The sequence below is a fragment of the Suncus etruscus genome, chromosome 13, assembly GCF_024139225.1.
Source record: "Suncus etruscus isolate mSunEtr1 chromosome 13, mSunEtr1.pri.cur, whole genome shotgun sequence".
In the NCBI taxonomy this organism is placed as follows: domain Eukaryota; kingdom Metazoa; phylum Chordata; class Mammalia; order Eulipotyphla; family Soricidae; genus Suncus; species Suncus etruscus.
In genome coordinates, this window is record NC_064860.1 from 5,305,658 (window position 1) to 5,325,925 (window position 20,268).

General features: G+C 37.4%; 1 protein-coding gene across 1 annotated transcript in view; it reads left to right on the forward strand.

Annotated features, from left to right (window-relative positions):
* The window catches only part of SCIN (scinderin), an 86,070-nt gene that overhangs the window by 50,034 nt on the left and 15,768 nt on the right, over window positions 1-20,268 (forward strand). Inside the window, exons 8-9 of the mRNA XM_049785276.1 lie at window positions 695-910; window positions 1,894-2,015. Of these exons, the coding sequence (XP_049641233.1) occupies window positions 695-910; window positions 1,894-2,015 (338 nt within the window). The remainder of the gene's footprint in view (window positions 1-694; window positions 911-1,893; window positions 2,016-20,268) is intronic.

The following is a 20,268-nucleotide window of genomic DNA, read 5'->3' on the forward strand; positions in this document are numbered from 1 at the left end:
AAAATTCACAGAAGAATTGGGCCCATTAATGAATGCATGTGAATTCGGTCTTCTGTTGAGATTGTCCCTTGTTGCGTTAGCTGTCCCTGAGATTATTATATCTGTGAGTGACATGAAAATGTAAAGAAGCTGAAAATTAGATTGAAGGGTGGGGGATGAGGGAGGGCTGTGTCCTTCACAGCCTTTAAAGCAGGAAAATGCTGCATAGTTGAATGAATTTATCTGTTTCTTAGAGAAAATTGTGTAGACAAGAACTGCACAATCAGATAATATTTGATCTCACTGAGATCAATTGAGGAACTTGTTAGATAATTTTTTTTTTGTGGATGGCTCAACCTAATCTTCATTTGTATGTTCTGGCACAAATAACAGATGATTATTTTCTTCTAAATTTTTCTTGTAAAGGAAACTGAGAAACTGTCAAACTTATTATGCTATAATGATAACCTGTGAAAGATCTTTATTTTTTCTTCACATATCCAAATTCAGTGACATTACTTTAGAAGTCTAGCCATATGTTGGATTATTAATTTCATATTTGATCATTTTCCTTTTGACTTTCATTTATTTAATTACCCTAGCTTCTGAGTTTTTACGTGTCATCCTGAAGCCCGAATAATCCTTTCATTTTCTTAGTTTTATTTCCTCACTACTAGATTACTGTCTACAATGATTATTTTTGATGAAATTTCAGATTCAAGTTCTTCCAGAAGGAGGTGAAACACCAGTTTTCAAACAGTTCTTTAAGGACTGGAGAGATAAAGATCAGAGTGATGGCTTTGGGAAAGTGTATGTCACAGAGAAAGTTGCTCACATAAAGCAAATTCCATTTGATGCTTCCAAATTGCACACTTCCCCACAGATGGCTGCACAGCACAACATGGTGGACAATGGTTCTGGCAAAGTGGAGGTATTGGTCTGTTTTTCTTTGATTTTACATTTGTCATTTGATTCTATTTATCTGTGGAAGTATTATTTAAGGAAACAAAAATTAGTAAAGTATGAATTTTTTTCGTAATAGTAAAAAATGTTTCATTTTGTATTAAATCTGGGAATTTAAAGTTAGAAGTGCTACCTGATCTTTCTAATATATTTTTCTATATGTTGATAAATATTTTTTATCCTACTTACCAATATATTTATGTTGGAATTTGAAGGAGTTAGGGGATATGTTTAAGATCACACAGTTTTCTTCTAGAGTACTGTCTTGGAACACAGTTGCCTGTTTCATAGTTCAGAACTGCCGGTCCTCAGAAATGGGATTGTTCAACAAATCTATGTTGTTCTATTACCTATTTAATCTTCTCTCAACCTTAGTAGCATTCACAAGACACATGTGGCTTGTGTTCTGTGCTAAGGTTATCAATATTTTTAGATAAATTCTATTAAACCTATTGATAATTCCCTTTTTCCTAACAAAAATTGCTAACGAGTCCATTAGTGATTCTACCTAACTCAGATTATTTTCTAATAAATCCTATTTTGAAGGATCTAAGTTAATGAAAAATGAGTGATGTCACTTTCTGTTCTAAAATATCTTAATATCTTTATAAACCTTCCATCTTAGCTGCCTACATAAAATTTTCTGTGATTTGAGCCTTGGCTTCTTTTTGCCCTTACTACAAACAGGAAAGCAAAAGATCCACCAAATGCAGAACCAGTTCCAACACATCAATATACTAGGAAATTTTTCAAGTTCTGTGGAGGACACAAAATATAAACACTAAAAATAAGGCCACAAGAAAATTGACTTAAGTTCTTTTCTTTGTTTCTTTAATTTGTAAAGGAAAGCAGGTTAACTGTTTTAATTAAAGATACAAAAATATATTTTAACATATGAGTAGTTTTAGATCAGGAAATTCAATGGTATGTACATTATCACATTCTTTCCAGATTTGGCGAGTGGAAAGCAATGGTAGGGTCGAAATTGATAAAAACTCATATGGTGAATTCTATGGTGGTGATTGTTACATTATTCTCTACACTTATCCCAGAGGACAAATTATCTACACATGGTAAGTGCTCCTATTTCCTAAGATGTTAAGTTCCACATGGGGTAGATTTTTTTAAAATAAAAATAGTTCTATTTTTTATATAACTCTTTATTTAAGCACCACAATTACAAGCATGTATCTAGTTGGATTTCAGTCATAAACAAAATACCCCCCTTCACAAGTGCAACATTTCCAACACCAATGTCCCCCTTCCCACCCCTGCCTGTATAAGTGACAGGCATTCTATTTCTCTCGTTATTTAACATTGTCATGCTAGTTGTTAGGGGAGTTATTTCCCTAACAGAGTTCACCACTCTTTGTGGTGAGCTTCAAATTCTGAGGTGGTCCTTCCAGTCCATCCAGCCCTTAACTCTATTATCTCTGGGACTTATTACAGTAATATCTTTAATCACAAGTAGTAGATTTTACTGGAAAGTTAGTTTGTTTAAATTCCACGCCATGTAAAATGATCCTATAGTAGTTCAGGTGAGATTTGGATAGCATGCATAGTCCATTTTTAAAATAAACAATTTGTCTTTATTTTGTAGCTACTGTACATAAGCAAAAATAGTTAAAAATTTTAGAAAATGGGAATAAAAATCTAAAAAAATATCTAGAAAAAACTGTCTTCTAAATGCAGTAGTGTTCTCCCTTAAAGGACTTATAGTTTATGATTTCAACATCTCATCTTCTCATCTGTTCAGAATTGGAGATTATGTATTATTATTAAAAATACTGAAAGGAGACAAAGCTAAGTTGCGGGGTCCTGCAAGCCCCCCGGAGGGGCCCGGCCAGCAGGAATCAGTCGGGAGGCTCTCGGACGACCGCACCTTTATTTAGCTGGGCTAGAAGGACAACCACACCTGTAAAAAATCTAAGAGAGGTTAATAATAATGACCTTAGGCGATTAAACCGGTCTAAGGCGACTTTATTGGGGTCCAGCATCTCTTATATAGAGAAGGAGAAGGGGGCAGGTAAAAAGTGATGTCAATCATACATTTTGGCGCGAAAGCCATGAGACAAAGGCAGTAAATTATCTTCCAGAAGGGAGGGAGAAGCAGTGACAATTTTACAGTCACTCCTAAGTCAGCAGTTTTCAAGGAATTGCCCTATGACCCTAAAGTAGGGTTTGCAGACCACTTTCTGGAACTCTCAGCAGTTTTATGGTGGGGCAAGCTTTGTTGCATTTAGCTTTTAACTCAGGAATGTAAGTTAAGGGGAGACTTGGCTCCATGGTAACAGGCAGTGTCTTCCTCCCCTAGGCTGAGAAGTTACTTATTACTTGATGGTTGCCTTTTTCCTGTTGGTGTATGGGCTTATAGCAAACAGCACTTAGCACTGAAAAAATGGCAGGGAGTTTTGCAAAAGTAACCACTGAGTCAGTCACGGTAGCCAACATCTCCCCCTTTCTTCTCTAATAGAAGAAGGGAAGTCGTGAGTGGGTGGAAGAGCCTGTCTTAGGCCACAGGGTTTGACCAGGTTGGACATAGCAATAAGCCGCGAATTAAAAGTGGCTATAGGCAGAGTGGGAGTAGCGCTAGGTTCGGATAGTTTGCCATAGCCGTTTGAAGCTATATCCTAGCTGGGACCCTGCTAATCCCGTCATAGGCGTCTCCACAGCCGAGAGCACAAGGACCGGAGCGATTTCTGTTTGTTAGCAATGCGCTCAATCTCCTGGAAACTTAAAGGCTGGAAGGGTGGCTCAGAGTTGATAGCCAAGTTTGCACAGGAGTCACGTATAGAGAGCTGTTGGAAGTGAACCTGAACAGAGTTTTCTGCAACCTCGCTTGCCTGATTTTTAACAAAGGCAGTGAGTTTGCGAAAAGCCCATGGGCCAAAGGAAAGGAGCAGCATAAGGCTGAGAAAAGGACCCAAAATAGAGGGCAAAAATGTAGTGAGCCAAGGGGAGGAGGAAAACCAGGTCTGGTACCAGTATGGTTCTAGGTTAAAACGTTTCTGAAATTCCTGTATTTCATTACCAATACGCTGAACACTATCTCTTACTAACCCAGTTTTGTCTTTGAATACACAACATTGTACCTTGAGGGCTACACAGATTCCCCCTTCCTAAAAAAAAAGAAACTAAATTAAACCACAGAGGTTTAGCTGCACTATTTTTGCTAGGGATACAACAATGTGCTTTAAGTAGTGTAAACTTATTGTAAGTTTGAAACATTTGTAACAACAGTTATACTTAAGGCAGTAACAGAATTTAGAGTATGAACCAATGAATAAATTATTGTGCCCACACCAGTAACACCCAGGCCTTTTAATAAGGCTGGGGTGGAGGCAATGTTTGTTTTTATACTGCAGTGGGAGAGACACAAGGTTATATTTAAGAGGTAATAAGGCAATTTTTGATTTAACAGTTAATTTAGGCATTAAAACAACCAAAACAAAGTAGTTCTAGGACTAAAGAAACAAATGTAAAACAATGGGGGAGATAAACCAGTGAAACAGGCAAAAAACGTTAAATTGGGGGCAATTATGAACTGAAAGGAGAAATTAAGGATAGGAATTTGATTACAATTTGCAGTAGGGGAAATTATATTGGGCACCAAAAGGCAAAGTTTAAGTTTTACCACTAGTTTTAAAGTTATGCCATGTTGAAGCTTCATACCGCATTGCAGAAGGTTGGTGTTGTTGGTGAAGTGAGACAGTTCAAGGCAGCAAATTAGGACGGTGAGGTGGGTGAATAGCAGGTACCGAAGGCGTCTGGGCGGAGGCGTTGATCATGACAAGGATGAGCTGAGAAGAGGAGGGGTGTCCGGAGGACCGCGTGGGCTGGAAGGGTGAGGAAGCAGGCAGAGTTTTGAAGAGCTCAGGGCATGGGAGAGGTTGAGCTGACATCGCCAGGGGAGTTGGCTATGTTTCTGGCACCATAAAAGGGGAAGGGAAGGAACCGGAGGTGTTGTCATCGTCTTGCAAGGGAGAGTCAAGTGGAGCAAACAAATCAATGAAGCCTTGGTTCGAAGGGGGTGGTTGGTGGCAGCCAGGCAGAGTACCAAATTCAGCATTGTTAAAGGTGGAGTCAGTTAGAAACAGGTTCGCAGGAATGGCAGCTAGCAGGAGGGGTAGCAGGCTTTTTTGAAGTGGATGAAGAGAGGACTGCAAGAGGCTAAGGAAACTGCTTGGCAGGAGGCAAAATGGTTATTTTTGAATGCCACGGGAATGCCTCCTGACTACTGTTAGACTTTAGCACTAAAAAAATTTTTTTGTTTTTATAAGTAACAATCGCCAATGTTTTAAAAACTTTTAAACTGAACCTAAATGATTTTTCTTAAACTTTTAGGTATTATGTAAAAGCTATATGCTTCTTTTTCTAGCCACATTTGGCCTTATACTTTTGGCCTTAACTTACACATAGCAGAAAGTTGGGTGATTGTAAAGTTCAGAAATTCTCCAGGGAAAAACTTATCCCTGATGGCCATTTGAGAAATTTGGGGTTTACCATCCCCTACTCTTTCTGCCATGCTGATAGGACAAAGCTAGCTTAGCACAGGATTTTTAGCAGGATTTTACAGTTTGTTAGATGACCAGACTAAGCCAGGTTAAAAAAAAATTAATTGAAAATTTTAAAAAATGGATAAGGCTTTAAAAATTGTATTTATCATGAAATGCAAAAATAACAAATAAACAGACAGAAGAAACAACATGAAACACAACATTGTGGCCACTTTCATTCATAACACACACATGAACAAACAAGAAAATTGACAAGCGCTTTAAAATATTTAGCCGGCATGTTTGTAAAAAAAAAAATTGTTAACGTAGCTGGAATGGAACTGCTGAAAATAAATCTTAAGGTTTAGCTTTAACACAAAACATTTTTTAAAACAATTTTAACATGAAGTTGAAAACATGAAGTAAAATGTTAGCAGTTAAAAAAATTTTTTTGTTAAGTGAAATGGTTAGGGGAGCATTGTAGAAGGAGTTTCTACTTTGAAGTATGATATCATTTGCTGTAAAGGAACAGGTTTTCTTTAAATTAGTTTTAAACAGGAAAACAGTGAGGCAGCTGTAATAAAGTGTTAAAAAAAATTTTTAACAACTGTTTTTACTTTGAAGACTTTAAGTGAATAATTTGTAAAAAATATTAGATACCAAATTAACAAGATGTTTAGACATTATAAAATATAGTTAAAGGCATTTGATGTATTTCCACACCTAGAGCTGAAGACCAAAATTATTTTTAACACTTGTTAATTTGCTAATAAAATTTAATTATTTTTATAATACTAATTAACAATATTATTTTAAAAAGGGTTAACCACAACATGAACAGAGACAATTTAAGATTAAACTTGAAAAATGCAAAATTATTTTTACTTACTTTTGAGTTTAAAATTAGGCTTGAAATTAAAAAAGGACAAAGCTACTTAAGGTTTAAATTTATGAACATTAATTTATGAACAAATTTATTTAATTAGTTATTATATTGTTTTTGTTTTTAAAATGGCTTTTATGCCACTGTTTGAACTGTGTAACTGCCTCTAAGGTTCAGACTATTTGGTTCAAGTTTTTTAAATGGCAATGCTATTCTCCTATATATTATCATGCATTTAAAAGAGCTTAGGCTTAGCTCAGAGTTTTGGAATGTTTACACATTATTGTTAAGGAAAGCTGACCAACTTATTTTGCTCACTTGTATTATTTTAGTTCTTAAAAAATTAACTTTTTAAACATGTGCAGTAATTTTAACAAAGAAGTTTTGCTCTTTTTCCCAATGCAGAGGTAAGGAAGACACCTGTGTTATATTTACAAACTATTTCTCAAAAACAAAGTTAAAAATGTTACAAAATGTTATTTGACCATTAGATTTGAATAGCAAACATGGAGAGGAAAGAGCAACTGAAAAGACAAAATATAAGAAACATTTAAATGCAGATTAAGGAGCCTAAGCTACTAAAAAATGCCCATGACATGAACCACTTTACAAACTTCATATACTTTTAAGATTAAAAATAATTTTTAATAGAAATATAAAAGACTCAAATTTTAATACTCGTGTGTTTGTTTAAGTTTTAAAACACGAAAAGGTTTTTTGTTTACTGATAATTTGTTATTACAAGTAACAGAATTATGACCTTGCTCTAAAATTTTTGAGAGGCATGAACAAAGGGTGTTTATTGCTGTTATTTTCCTGTTGCCTTTTTCTACCTAGAGAATTTTTATAACCCTGACAGACCTGAATTTAACCTGTACAGACTGAATTTAGAAAGTTTTCTAATATTTTAACGTTTCAATAATAACTTCACAACACCCAATGCACAAAACTTAATTACACAAATGCTTTTTGAAGAGGCACATGTATGCTGCAGAATTTAATTTGTAAGCTTAACAATTATTTGAGGCATTTTATGAGACACAACAAAATAACTATAAATTGCACATGAACAATTTCTGAATATTTTTACTTGTACCCCTGCCACCTTCTGCCATATTTAGCAGAGCAATTAAACTTGTAACCATAAAGATATACACAGGTTAGCACTATTTTGAGTTTAAACCAAATTTTTACCAACTTTAAGAAAGAAGTGATATTTTTTCTTTAAAATTTATGTTTGCACCTTAGCTAAACAGAAACTTATAGTTTTAAAAACATGTATGCCGCATATACGCCACCTTTGCATAGGTTAAAGGACTTATTATGACATTTTCTAACACATTTAACACATTTTTAATTTTACCAACTGTGGTCTTTATCTTTAGAAAAACATTTTAACTTAGGCATTTAGACTTAGGAGAAAGGAACGCTTGTAACAACAGAGAGACAGCCATAAAAACCTAAGGGAAGTTAGGGCTGCATTTTTATCCCAAGGGATGGAAGGGGGGGGGGGGGAACCGTTCTGCTTGCTGAAATCTCTGAGGCAGCCTGAAGTTTCTTTGCAGGCAACGGCCACTGGCCAACCCAGACAGGTGTATTAGAACGCCAGGTAATTTTTTTTTGCTTGGGGGTAAGTTAAAAAGCCAGAAAAGCATGTGAATAGCCTAATTTCAGGCGTTCAGGAATGGGGGCGGGCTAGAACCGGCCGCAGCGTCCATGGCCTGCAGCTACATGTGCTTTTTGCTCGCCCGCACTCTGCCCCGCGGGGGGGCTGTGGGGGGTGCAGGCGTACGAGAAGGGGGTGGCGGCGGGGGGTTAGCAGAAGTTAGTTGCCGCGTGTGGAGGAGTTGTAACACAAACTTTGGAGAGCGACTTTTAGGCACAGAGCTGCTGACAAGCAGGGGCCTGAAAAATGTGTGTTGTGCCTTTAAGAGCTTAGAGATCAGAGTTCTCGCCCGCCCGCCCGCCGGCAAGAGCTTTACAGCGCAGGGAAGAGAAAAAAAAAGCGGCGGGCTTTTTTAGGATTTTAGCACAGAGATTGCAGCGGCAGAAGTGAAGATGAAGGGTTAAAGGAGGAAGGAAACTGAGAGATTTAAAGCGATAGGGAGCCCCGGAACACTAGATTTCTGGCAAACATCATGAACAAAACATTAAGAAATTACAAATATCTTTTTTGGTAACCTCTGTCTGCGTTTCAATTCAGACTGTATATATTAAATGAATTTAAGCTTAGTACTCAACATAGCACCCATGGTAGCGAATCCAATGGGTGGATACTCGATGTGGCACCCATGGTAGCGAATCCAATGGGTGATCATGAATAAACATCAAAAAATTGCAAATATCTTTTTTGGTAACCTCTACGCGTCTGCTTTTCAATTCAGACTGTATATCTCTAATGAATTTAAGTTCAGTACTCAACGTGACACCCATGGTAGCAGATCCTATGGGTGAAGCCCCCAAAAGCCAATTAGGGGGCGGTGGGGGGAACGACTTGAAAAACTGCAGTTTATATTTTTGTTGAGGCTAACTCGTTTCTACGCTTACCCTGATGGGGTATTTCTGCGTTTTATGAAACGGCTCCGGACACGCCGCCCTTGTAGTCGTTTGAGTGTGGTGGTGGTCTTCGGGCCCAGCATTGGGTGCCAAAATGCGGGGTCCTGCAAGCCCCCCCGGAGGGGCCCGGCCAGCAGGAATCAGTCGGGAGGCTCTCGGACGACCGCACCTTTATTTAGCTGGGCTAGAAGGACAACCACACCTGTAAAAAATCTAAGAGAGGTTAATAATAATGACCTTAGGCGATTAAACCGGTCTAAGGCGACTTTATTGGGGTCCAGCATCTCTTATATAGAGAAGGAGAAGGGGGCAGGTAAAAAGTGATGTCAATCATACATTTTGGCGCGAAAGCCATGAGACAAAGGCAGTAAATTATCTTCCAGAAGGGAGGGAGAAGCAGTGACAATTTTACAGTCACTCCTAAGTCAGCAGTTTTCAAGGAATTGCCCTATGACCCTAAAGTAGGGTTTGCAGACCACTTTCTGGAACTCTCAGCAGTTTTATGGTGGGGCAAGCTTTGTTGCATTTAGCTTTTAACTCAGGAATGTAAGTTAAGGGGAGACTTGGCTCCATGGTATCAGGCAGTGTCTTCCTCCCCTAGGCTGAGAAGTTACTTATTACTTGAAGGTTGTCTTTTTCCTGTTGGTATATGGGCTTATAGCAAACAGCACTTAGCACTGAAAAAATGGCAGGGAGTTTTGCAAAAGTAACCACTGAGTCAGTCACGGTAGCCAACACTAAGTAACATATAAAACAAAACAAAGGTAGATTAGATGTTCCTAAACATCTAATTTAGGAATATAACACTTCCGCTTCGCAGTAAAAATATTACTCAGTGCTCCAATGGAAATTTATCTCCTTATGCATACAGACAGAAAGTGACCCCAATTGTGCCCAAGCTATTAGCTAATGAGGCTTCATTGCTGACTTTGAGAAACATTATCTTAGATTATGACAACAAAAAGGTGTTGTCAAAACACCAGTGTGTTTGCGCTAGGGGGTGATGGAGATATGATAGAGCAGATTTGTAAAGGGACCAATTACATTGTGGCAAATTGACACTAGACATTTGGTGGAGATCATAATGTAGAAAATTGGGATTGATGTTATAAATTAGTATTTTTCAACAAAAATAATTGGGATGGCGCACATTCAGTAGTGCCTTTGTATTCATGGATCACTCCTCAATAGTACTATTTGAGTTAGTGGGGATCTAACTTGAGCTGGTCTTGTGCAAGACAAGCATCCTTCTACCTAGCTGCAAGGAAAGATTTTGTTTTGGGATGGCCATAACCTTTGGTTCTCAGGGAGTTCACCATGCTGCATACACAGGGATCACTTCTGGAGGACTCTGGGGACCATATGGAATGCTAGAGATCAAACTCAGGCTGGTCAAGTACAAGGTATATACCCTCTTTGTTTTACTGTTGCTTTGTACCTACCAATTATAAAGGCTTTAAATGAATTACAATAAATAATATGTGATAAAAGTATAGTAGAAGATGCCAAACTTAATAATAAGAATATTGAATGACGATTTAGAATTCTTAAACATGAGTTATCATGTTGAGGTAATAAAAATATCTTAAAGATATGCATATGGCATATGCATCACCCAAGTTCAATTCCTGACATTACATAGTCCTCTAAGCCCACCAGGGGTGATTCCTGAGTACAGAGCACAGATTAGGAGTAAACCCTGATCACCACTAGTTATGGCTCATGAACAAAGTCACACACACACAAGAATGTCCTACAAAGAAAAAAAATTAAATTGAATTTCTGTGGGTATTGGGGATGATGAATGTAGTATTTTCATCCACACTATAAATGTGAACCCTGTTACCTAAATTATAACTGAATTATTTTAAAAATAATACATATTTATCTTGGATCCTGCTTAGAGGAGCTGTAAAGTCACAGTGAGGCAAACCCTGTGAATCTGTGATTTTATTTTATACCCTAGAGATATCCAGTTGATGCATTTTTGTGGGTTGTTCCCATTTAATATATAACAATCTTGGAGAAAATTTGGGTCTATCTGTATATGTTAGATTCTGTGCATAATTATTGGAGATCTCTAAAGGATATATCCTAAGTGTTTGCGGCCAGTGCCTACTTTGTGAGGGAATGTCTAACCAAGTCTGCATGGCTCTATTTTTTCCAAAGAGAAGAGTATACTATAGAGTTAGATGACTTTTAATTAAGCAGTACCAAGTTAATGAGAACATTTTTGAAAAGGCTGGAAAGATAAAAGTTTTGCAAACCAAGGATATTGGAATTGACGGACAAGAACTTGTTGCTGACATGAGAGAAAGAGATATGCAAGGCACCCCTCCATCAATAATAGTGCAAATGACAATGACAAAAAGGAAAGAGAAGAGAGAAAGAGAGAGAGAGAGAGAGAGAGAGAGAGAGAGAGAGAGAGAGAGAGAGAGAGAAAGTGAGAACAAATTGCCCTAGAGACAGGGCAGGAGTAGGTGTGGGAGAAAGAGAAGTGTGAGATATCTGTCAGTGGTGGAAGGGGTGTACTGATGAAGGCTGGTGTACATTTTATGAATAAAACCTAACAATGAACAATTTGTAATCCCTGTGCTTAAAAAAGATATTAAAATTGAGAAAGGTAGGTGGCGATTGATTGCCTAAGTGATGATGAGGATGTCCCTATAATCAGATCTCTGGGAATAATGTGATATTTCCTTTGGATAGAAAGATGTCTTTTCACATAGTTCAGTCTCTTCTTGTTCCACTTGTCACTACATTGAGCAGTGACTCAAATCAAACCAGATTCAGGAGATAGAATACAGCGCTCTTATTCCATAGGATCTTGCTGCTTCCAGGATGACCTGGGAACCAAACAAAAACATCAGAAGTCCTTGAAAACAGTCTAAAAAAATAGAATCTCGGGCCTCCTCTTGGACCTATTCAGGCAGAACCTGCATTTTAACAAGCTGTTCATGTGGTTGGTGTAACACTGTAATGATTAACTACTACTGGTAATGATTTGAAACACCAACAACACATCATAACCTGGAAAATTTTCACAAACCCAAATGCCAGGCCCTTACTTTACACCGAATAAATCCTACTCAGGAGAACCATTGCACCCATGTATGTTTCAGACTCCACAGCAATCTCATATGCTTACCAAATGTTTATTTGACTAAGTATTATTTCTATATAGTATTTTATACTTATATTTCACTTGATGCTTGATATGCCCTCTTCATAACAACAGCTTTTTGAACAATGTCTTTGTGATAGCAAAGTACTAGATCTTATCATATGTTATAGCCTCTCCTCACAACTAGAATATTTTTGAAAGAGGAAAAAGGAAATGGTGTGAGTCGTTTTAATTAATTTTAGTCAAAACCACAGCTGTAGCAAGAGGGTAAGCTATATTTGAATTTGAGGTCACTCTTCTTTTTGCCTGAATAACCTATACCTTAAGTCAGAGGAATATGTCCTTAGGTTTCATTTTTTTTCTCTGAAATTTGAATTCTAAAAAATGTTTGCACAAAGCATTACATTTTTGGGAGTAATTATATTCCCAGTCAGCTTTTCTCTTAACTTTTGTTTCTTAACCTTAATCTTAAAACTCTTTTGTTTGTAAAATAAAGTAATTAATGTGGCATTTAGGGTGAACCAAAATGATTAAATAAGCAATTAAGAGACTTATAAGGAAATGGAAATGTGTAATGTGAATGTAATTAATGCAGAAAATGGATTATTGATTTTAAATGCTTTGGCTATCTCTTAACTCACTTAAATATATTTATTGAGCAGCATATAGGTAGATATATAACACATATATATATATGTGTATGTAGGCATAAATTGAGCTCCCAAGAATTTACACCTTAGAGAGAAGCAAATGATAATAGGCATTTTAATTATGTAACTAGGATTTTGAAACAAGAAAGCTGAGTGAATGATCTTTGGGGAATTATAGATGAACTCAACGCATTTAGTGGTAAAAGATTTTTTCTATGTGACATCTCTATGAGACCTAACTGAGAGCCAGAGAGGCAAGAATGTGAAAGTCATTCTGAGCAGTTCAAGAAAAACTGTTCTAATTTACCAGGAATAATATAACGGGGGCAAAATTAGGGTGCAAATAATAAAGCCAGAAAATTTAGAAGCCAAATTAGAAATGACCTTGCGAACCATGCTGAAAATGATCATTATTTTATGGTCATTGGAAACCAATCAAACCATTTGTACAAGGGAGTGACAGTGACAGTATTGGATTTCATCTGAGAGAAATTATTCCAGTTGACCTCGAAAGAAGATGCTTTTGTACTAAGACTGATGGCAAGAAGAAGGCCATTGGGAATTTGTGGCAATAATACAGTTCTGAATTTAACGTAAAGGCAATGTTAATGGAAATGGTAATGCAAATTTGCCAGCTTGCATTTGAAAGACTAGTTTCTGGGAATAAAAAATATGGTCAAGTTAGTATGACTCTCAGATCCCTGATTTAGGCATAAGTAACATTTTGTTTATTAAAATTAGGAACTTAGGAGGAGGACAAAAGCGGTGAACACTACAAAAATTCATAGGCAAAAGGATGAGATATGTTATGTAGAGAAGTTCATCTCCTTACTATAAAACTGGAATGGAGAGACTGGGTAATCTAGGTAAGGTACTAGTCTTGCATGTGTTAATCTCTAGGCATGTCAAAAACAGAAAACTGGCGATGGAAGAGGGAATCATTTAGTAGTCTACTTTGAAGCTGTATATGGTCAAGATTTCAATAGTAAGAACACATGACTTTGTAAACACTCAACATATAAATTGGATACTAAGAGTCCTTTTATGAGTTGTTACCACTTAATATCACAGATAGTAAATATGCAAATGTGCTCATCTTTTGTGGCTTGCCAGACTTTTTGCAAGTTTAATATATTTAGTGAAAAGGCAGTATGCAATGGCTTTCAAGTTAAGCAACACTCTGGATTATGTGATAGTCTATGCATAATCTATACCTACATCCCTGTGTAAAAAATGTATGCAAGGATGGAAAGGATTACCATATTTTTCGCACTATAAGTCATACCTGAACATAAGACACACATTGTTTTTTAATGAGGAAAACAAGAGACATCAGGAGATAGCGGAACAACCAGCCTGTGAGGCCAAAGTATATTTACAATATGCCGGTCCATAGCTGATTAAACATGTTTACCTAACTTTTATTTAACATCAGAAAATAAAAAATACATTTTTAAATACTTTTTCATTAATATAAACACAATAAAAGTCCCCTGAACTCAGGCTTCAGTTCCAGGCAGAATTCGCTCCATAAGATATACAGACCTGGGGCCACAGCAGTGGCAAAAGCGGTAGGGTGTTTGCCTTGCATGCGGCTGATCCCGGATGAACCTTGGTTTGATCCCCATCATCCTATATGGTCCCCCAAGCGAGAATCGATATCTGAGCACATAGTCAGGAGTAACCCCTGAGAGTCACCGGGTGTGGCCCCAAAAGAAAAAATGTGGGGGGAAAAATTGCATTTTATAGTATGAAAAATATGGCAAGTCTGGGAAACAAAGGTGAAAAACTAGAATTAGATCAGTATTAAAGATATACATTTGTTGGGGCCGGGAAGGTGGCGCTAGAGGTAAGGTGTCTGCCTTACAAGCGCTAGCCAAGGAACGGAATGGACCGCGGTTCGATCCCCCGGCGTCCCATATGGTCCCCCCAAGCCAGGGGCGATTTCCGAGCACATAGCCAGGAGTAAACCCTGAGCGTCAAACGGGTGTGGCCCAAAAACCAAAAAAAAAAAAAAAGATAGACATTTGTCTTTTTATTTTTGAAATTACATATATTCTAAAATGATAGGAGAAATCCTTTCAGCGGCAATCTTTTCTTTGGAATGGCAGGTCATTAAAACTGAAGAAGCATTGAACAATAGCAAGGATGAATCTTTGGAATCAGTAAATTTTATTTTCCTGCTGCATTAATTTTTAATGAGCAGCCAGCACCTCAGGTTTATAAACAAGAAATTATGTCAAAGCAGATTGCTTTGATTTTCTCCTCAAATTTCTCCTAGAATTTCCAAATTAGAAGCTAATTTATATATCTATTACAGTGGAGTGGTTGATTCCCTTGGTCAAAGATTCATAAAGCAAATTAAAGTCTGTGTGGATGGAAGTAGAGATTACTTTGACAGAAAAGAGAAGGACTCGGAGATAAGCAGTAAGGTATTTATGAAGGGTGCTGGAAGGAATAAGTTCTGTTGTGTTTTGCAGGTTTGCTGATTTAAATATTCAGGGAAGTAGGAACTGAAAATATTTCCTTCAGGTAAAAAAATCAAACTGGAAACCCATCCAGGAAACTGCAAAGCAATGGGAGGTCATGACCCACTCTGCAATAGCTTTGCACCTGACTCCCAGAATCTTTCTTCTTGATGACAGTTCCCAGGGACTATTCTTGACTTTTCACTTAGGAATTTCACTTAGGCAAAGCTCACGGGACCTGATCTAGAAATGCGGGGATTAAAACGAGGGTCTGCAGGATGCAGGAAATTGAGGGATAGGCATGGGAGCAAACCCTGGACCTTATACATTGGAGAAATGCACTTAGATCGTTCCAGAAGTGTTTTATAGCATTTGAGGCTCATGGAGAAATTAGGCTCTTAGCCTTTACTTTATTTTTATGGTAACTTTTATTAGATATACTTTATTTTTGGCTTTTGGGTCACATCTGGAATTGCTCAGGTCTTACTTCTTATCTTCACTCAGAGGTCATTCTTGGGCTTGGGAATCATGTGGAGTGCCTGGGATCTCACCTGGGCCTACCATGAGCAATGCAAGTACATTATTTGCTGTATTCCCAGTCTGGCCTAGGGAAAGCAAGTTTTATTTTCTATTTTATTATGTGACTGGCATGAAAGTGTCTGTTTCTTCCCTTTCTTTCTTCAAACTTCTTGTTGAACTTTTTAATATATGGAAAATGCTTCATTCATACTTGTAGTATTTTTAATATAATTTTTATTTTAATCATAGTGGCTTACATATCGTTGACAATAATATTTTAGGTACATATTAACATAAAATCAGGGGAATGCCCATCACCGAATAGTCCTCCCTCCACCTCCATTCCCTTCCTCCCTCCCATATCCTCTTCCCTCACCCCCAGGGCTGCTAGAATAAGTGGTCCCCATTGTGCCTAGCTTACTGCTTAGTGGTCTTACGCCTGTTTGGTCTTGGTACCTCCCTTATCCCCCCCCCCAGTTGGGAGGTGGGACTAGATAGTTCAAGTTATGTGGTTTTGTTTGAAGAAGAGAAAAGTAATAACCTGGGGAAAAGAGAAAAAAAAATCAAATACTCCAGAAATGGGCGGAGTCCTTCTAGAGGCTTTCATTCTTGGTTTGAGAGACAAAGGGGAAAAAGAAGGTGAAACACCACAACAGTACATAAAGAACTGTCAAATAAAATATCCAGTGAGCATTCAAAAAGAAAGAAAGAAAGAAAGAAAGAAAGAAAGAAGAAAGAAAGAAAGAAGAAAAGAAAGAAAGAAAAGAAGAAAGAAAGAAGAAAGAAAGAAAGAAAGAAAGAAAGAAAGAAAAGAAAGAAGAAAGAAGAAAAAGAAAGAAAGAAAGAAAGAAAGGAAAGAAAGAAAGAGAAAGAAAAGAAAGAAGAAAGAAAGAAAGAAAGAAAGAAAAGAAAGAAAGAAAGAAAGAAAGAAAGAAAGAAAGAAAGAAAGAAAGAAAGAAAGAAAGAAAGAAAGAAGAAAAAGAAAAAATGGTAAGCATCACATAAAAGCCATGGTATTGAGATAAAATATGTGGCAGAGTACATAAAGAAAGAAAAGCAAAGAAGAAAATAAATAAATAAATATAAATGGAGACATCCACTTCAATAGCCAAACCACAACAAAGAAATCAACAAAAAATAGATAATAAATAATAATAATAATAATAATAATAATAATAAAATTTTTTGTGCTTTTTGCCTTTTTTCCCTCCTGCACATGCACAGTAAATATTGGGGTCATTCGAAAAGGAATTTCCTTTGCCTAAGAGATACAGGGTTTCTCCACCCTTGAAGTATATTGTCATGGGATTAACTATAGACTCCTGTCAGGTTCATTTACTCTCCTCTTGGTGCTTTTGTGGTGTATGAAAGACTTCTGCTCCGTTTTGGGTGATAAAATCAGACCTCTGTATCTAGAGATCTTGGTGTCTGCACAGGTCAGGGATTGGAACTTATGATGAAGTCTTTCTTTGTGGTTCTAGAAGTTCTGTTCCCTCAGTGTCATTTTAATCCTTCTTCTATGGTTGGCGGTCCTGGTCTTTGCGCTGATCCTAGGAAGGGGCCTGGGATAGCATCTTTCGTTATGTTTCCAGAAGTCCCATTCTGTTGCGAATGTCTCAGACAGACCTCTGAAACTAGAGATCATGGTTGTTATGCAGGTCGTAGCTCACGCCCTTGACTAGGGCTTTTTTATTGGTCCCAGGATACATACAGTCCAGCCATGGTTCTGCCAGCCAGTCATCTGTAAATCGCGATCTTGGCATTTGGATAGACCAAAGGGTGACAAGTCTTCTGATTTTGTCTTATCGTTCGCTGGTGAGGTAGGATAACTTACTCGTAGGTCAAGTTGTTCCCATTTTCCTCGTTGTCAAGTCTCATATTAGGGCTGGCACTTGTTGGTGTCCGAGCACTGTTAAGGATGTCCCGGTTGGGATTTGTTTCCTGTGGCTGTTGTGAAGAAGTGTGTCGTTTCTATGTCTGTGATCCAGGGTTCAAGGCTGGACGGTTGGTGTCTAATTACCTGGGGTCTAAGTTGGGTCCAGGTGACATATTTTCAAGGTGGGAGATGCCCCTGTATTGTAAACAATTACTTGTAGTATTTTTTACTTTAGTTTATGCACTGCTGAAGTCTGCATCTGTGGAACTTGGTCTTAGTTTGTTTGGGTTTTGTGGGTTTTTGGGGGGTTGCTGACACTCAGCAGCACTCAGAGTTTATTCCTGGCTCTGCACTCAGAAATCTCTCCCTGCAGGCTCAGGGGAGTGCAAGTCAAATGCTGTCCCTGCTGAGCTATACTTTCCACAGCCCCCAAGTGGACCTGCTTTTTAAATCAATCACTTTATATTCTTGGCTTCATGAAGCATTCTGAGTAAATCAATCAAACTCTCTTTTAAAGCAGTCAGTGCTTCGGGTTCCGATAGAGTTGACTCCTGGGTATTATCCAAGATGGGGACCAAGAAGAGAGAAATTGCTAATCTGTGCTATGTGAAAAGAGGCAGGTCATGTTCAAAGATTCAGAAAGTTATTAAAAGGTAAAATCTTGAACTTGTACTCCAAAATGCAAGTTGTCAAGCAGTGGAGGTAAAGAGGGATAGAGAGAAGTAAGTTAGAAAGGTAGAATTAAAAGTGTGAGGTTGGAGGTGGGGTGAGGTAACTTCACACACCACAAGTTACTCTTGTAACTTGACTCAAATGCCAATTTTGTACAAGAAGAAAAGTCACTTTAAATTTAAAGATTAGGGTTCCTTGAGGGCCAGAGCCCCTTTTAGGCAACATTTACCTTGTACTCAGCTGACCCAGTTTCAATTCCTGGTAACACATATGATTCCCAAGCATCACCAGGAGTGCAGAGCCAGGAATAACTCCTGAGCAACACTGGGTGTGGCTCAAGTTTCCAAACTAATCAATTAGGTAAATTTTCCAAAGCTCCTCTGTCTGCATGCTAAGCTGGTTGTAAGAGCCACCAACTTCCTCAGCCCAGGGCTTCTAAAGTTTTTGTCCACTTATGATTTCATTTCCTTCAAGAATAGCAAAATGGTTGTTTGAACACTGCTAGAAACATCTGTAATTCATCACATGATTGGTTTTTATATTACTTCTGGTCACTCTTCATTGATAAATAAAATCTTTGTTGCTATCTTTTTTTATGTCACAAGATCTGGGGTCACAACCCACAGTTTTAGGCTATCAAACTCTAGAAAAGGAAGAGATAAATTGTACAACTTATTGTATTAAGTGTTATGTGGTTTGCTGATCACTCTTACAATTTGATTCATGATTTAAAGAAGTTTGAGACTAACCATTCGGGTGTTTTCATTACTTTTCATAATTCTTGGGCTGCATTTTCTAAGTATAGATATTTGGTACTGTATATTTACTAAATAGTTATATAAAACACAGTGTCTTTAATATTCAAATCTATCTGGAATCAGATTCTACTACTTAGGTGAACTTATAAAACAAACTTGGGGGGGCCCACATTGGAGTTGCTAAGGGATTATTGCAGGCTCTGAACTCAGGAATTAATTCAGGCAGGCTCAGGACTATATGGAATACTGTGAATAAAACCCAGTTCAGCTGTGTGCGAGGCAAATACCCAAACCACTGTACTATCAGATGGGTTATTATTTTTTTTAATCTTTCTTTTTCTGCTGGGCCCAGATGGATTATTATTACTGTGTAAGTGGCTTCCCAAAATTAGCAGTTCAAATTAAATATTACACATATTAATTAATTAAGTGACAGAAAAAGCTAAATCCCATTTTCTTTAATATAAAATGAAGGGGAAAAGATCCACCACATATACCTTTATTCAATTTTAAGAAATGTTACTCCCTAAACAAACAAGCAGACAAACACAGGACGTCATGTGTCAATCTCATATCCTGTCAAATCAGTATTTCTTGTTATTATTATTATTTAATCAATAAACCATGTGGTTACAATACAACAAGTTGCAGATGTGTAGCCTTAGGCCCTGATGGATACTCCCAACCTAAACATCTGTTCATCATTCACCTTCTCTCCTTTTACCCTCACTACTCATTATTCCTGTCTTCATCCCACCCTTCGGAAGCCATCATTTGTTGCCAGGTTTTAAAAGTATTGTGTTTTTTTGTTTACATATGTGCTTTGTTTCTGTATAATTACATATGAGTGACATCATATGGTCTTCATGTTTCTAATAGCTCACCTAGCATCATTATCTCAAAGATCATTTGTATTATCAGAAATGACAGACTTTTATTTTACAACTTACTTTACAAGCAATTGTTTTCCTCTTAGTCATTTGTAACAAAAGTTTATGCCTGACAAGGCTATATTTAGAGATCTTAAAACAGACATCTTTAGCCATTTATGTGTTAAAGGGCATCTTGATTGTTTCCAAAGTCTGGCTATTGTAAATAGCACTGCAATGAATATTACTGTGAGGAAGTGATTTTTTGAATTGTATTTTTGTGTTCCTAGGGTATATCCCTAGGAGTGATGTACCTGGATCCTATGGGAGCTAATTTCCAGTTTTTGGAGGAATCTCCATATTGTTTTCCATATGTACACAATGGAATATTATGGAGCCGTCAGGAGAGATGAAGTCATGACATTTTTCTATACATGGATGCACATGGAATCTAT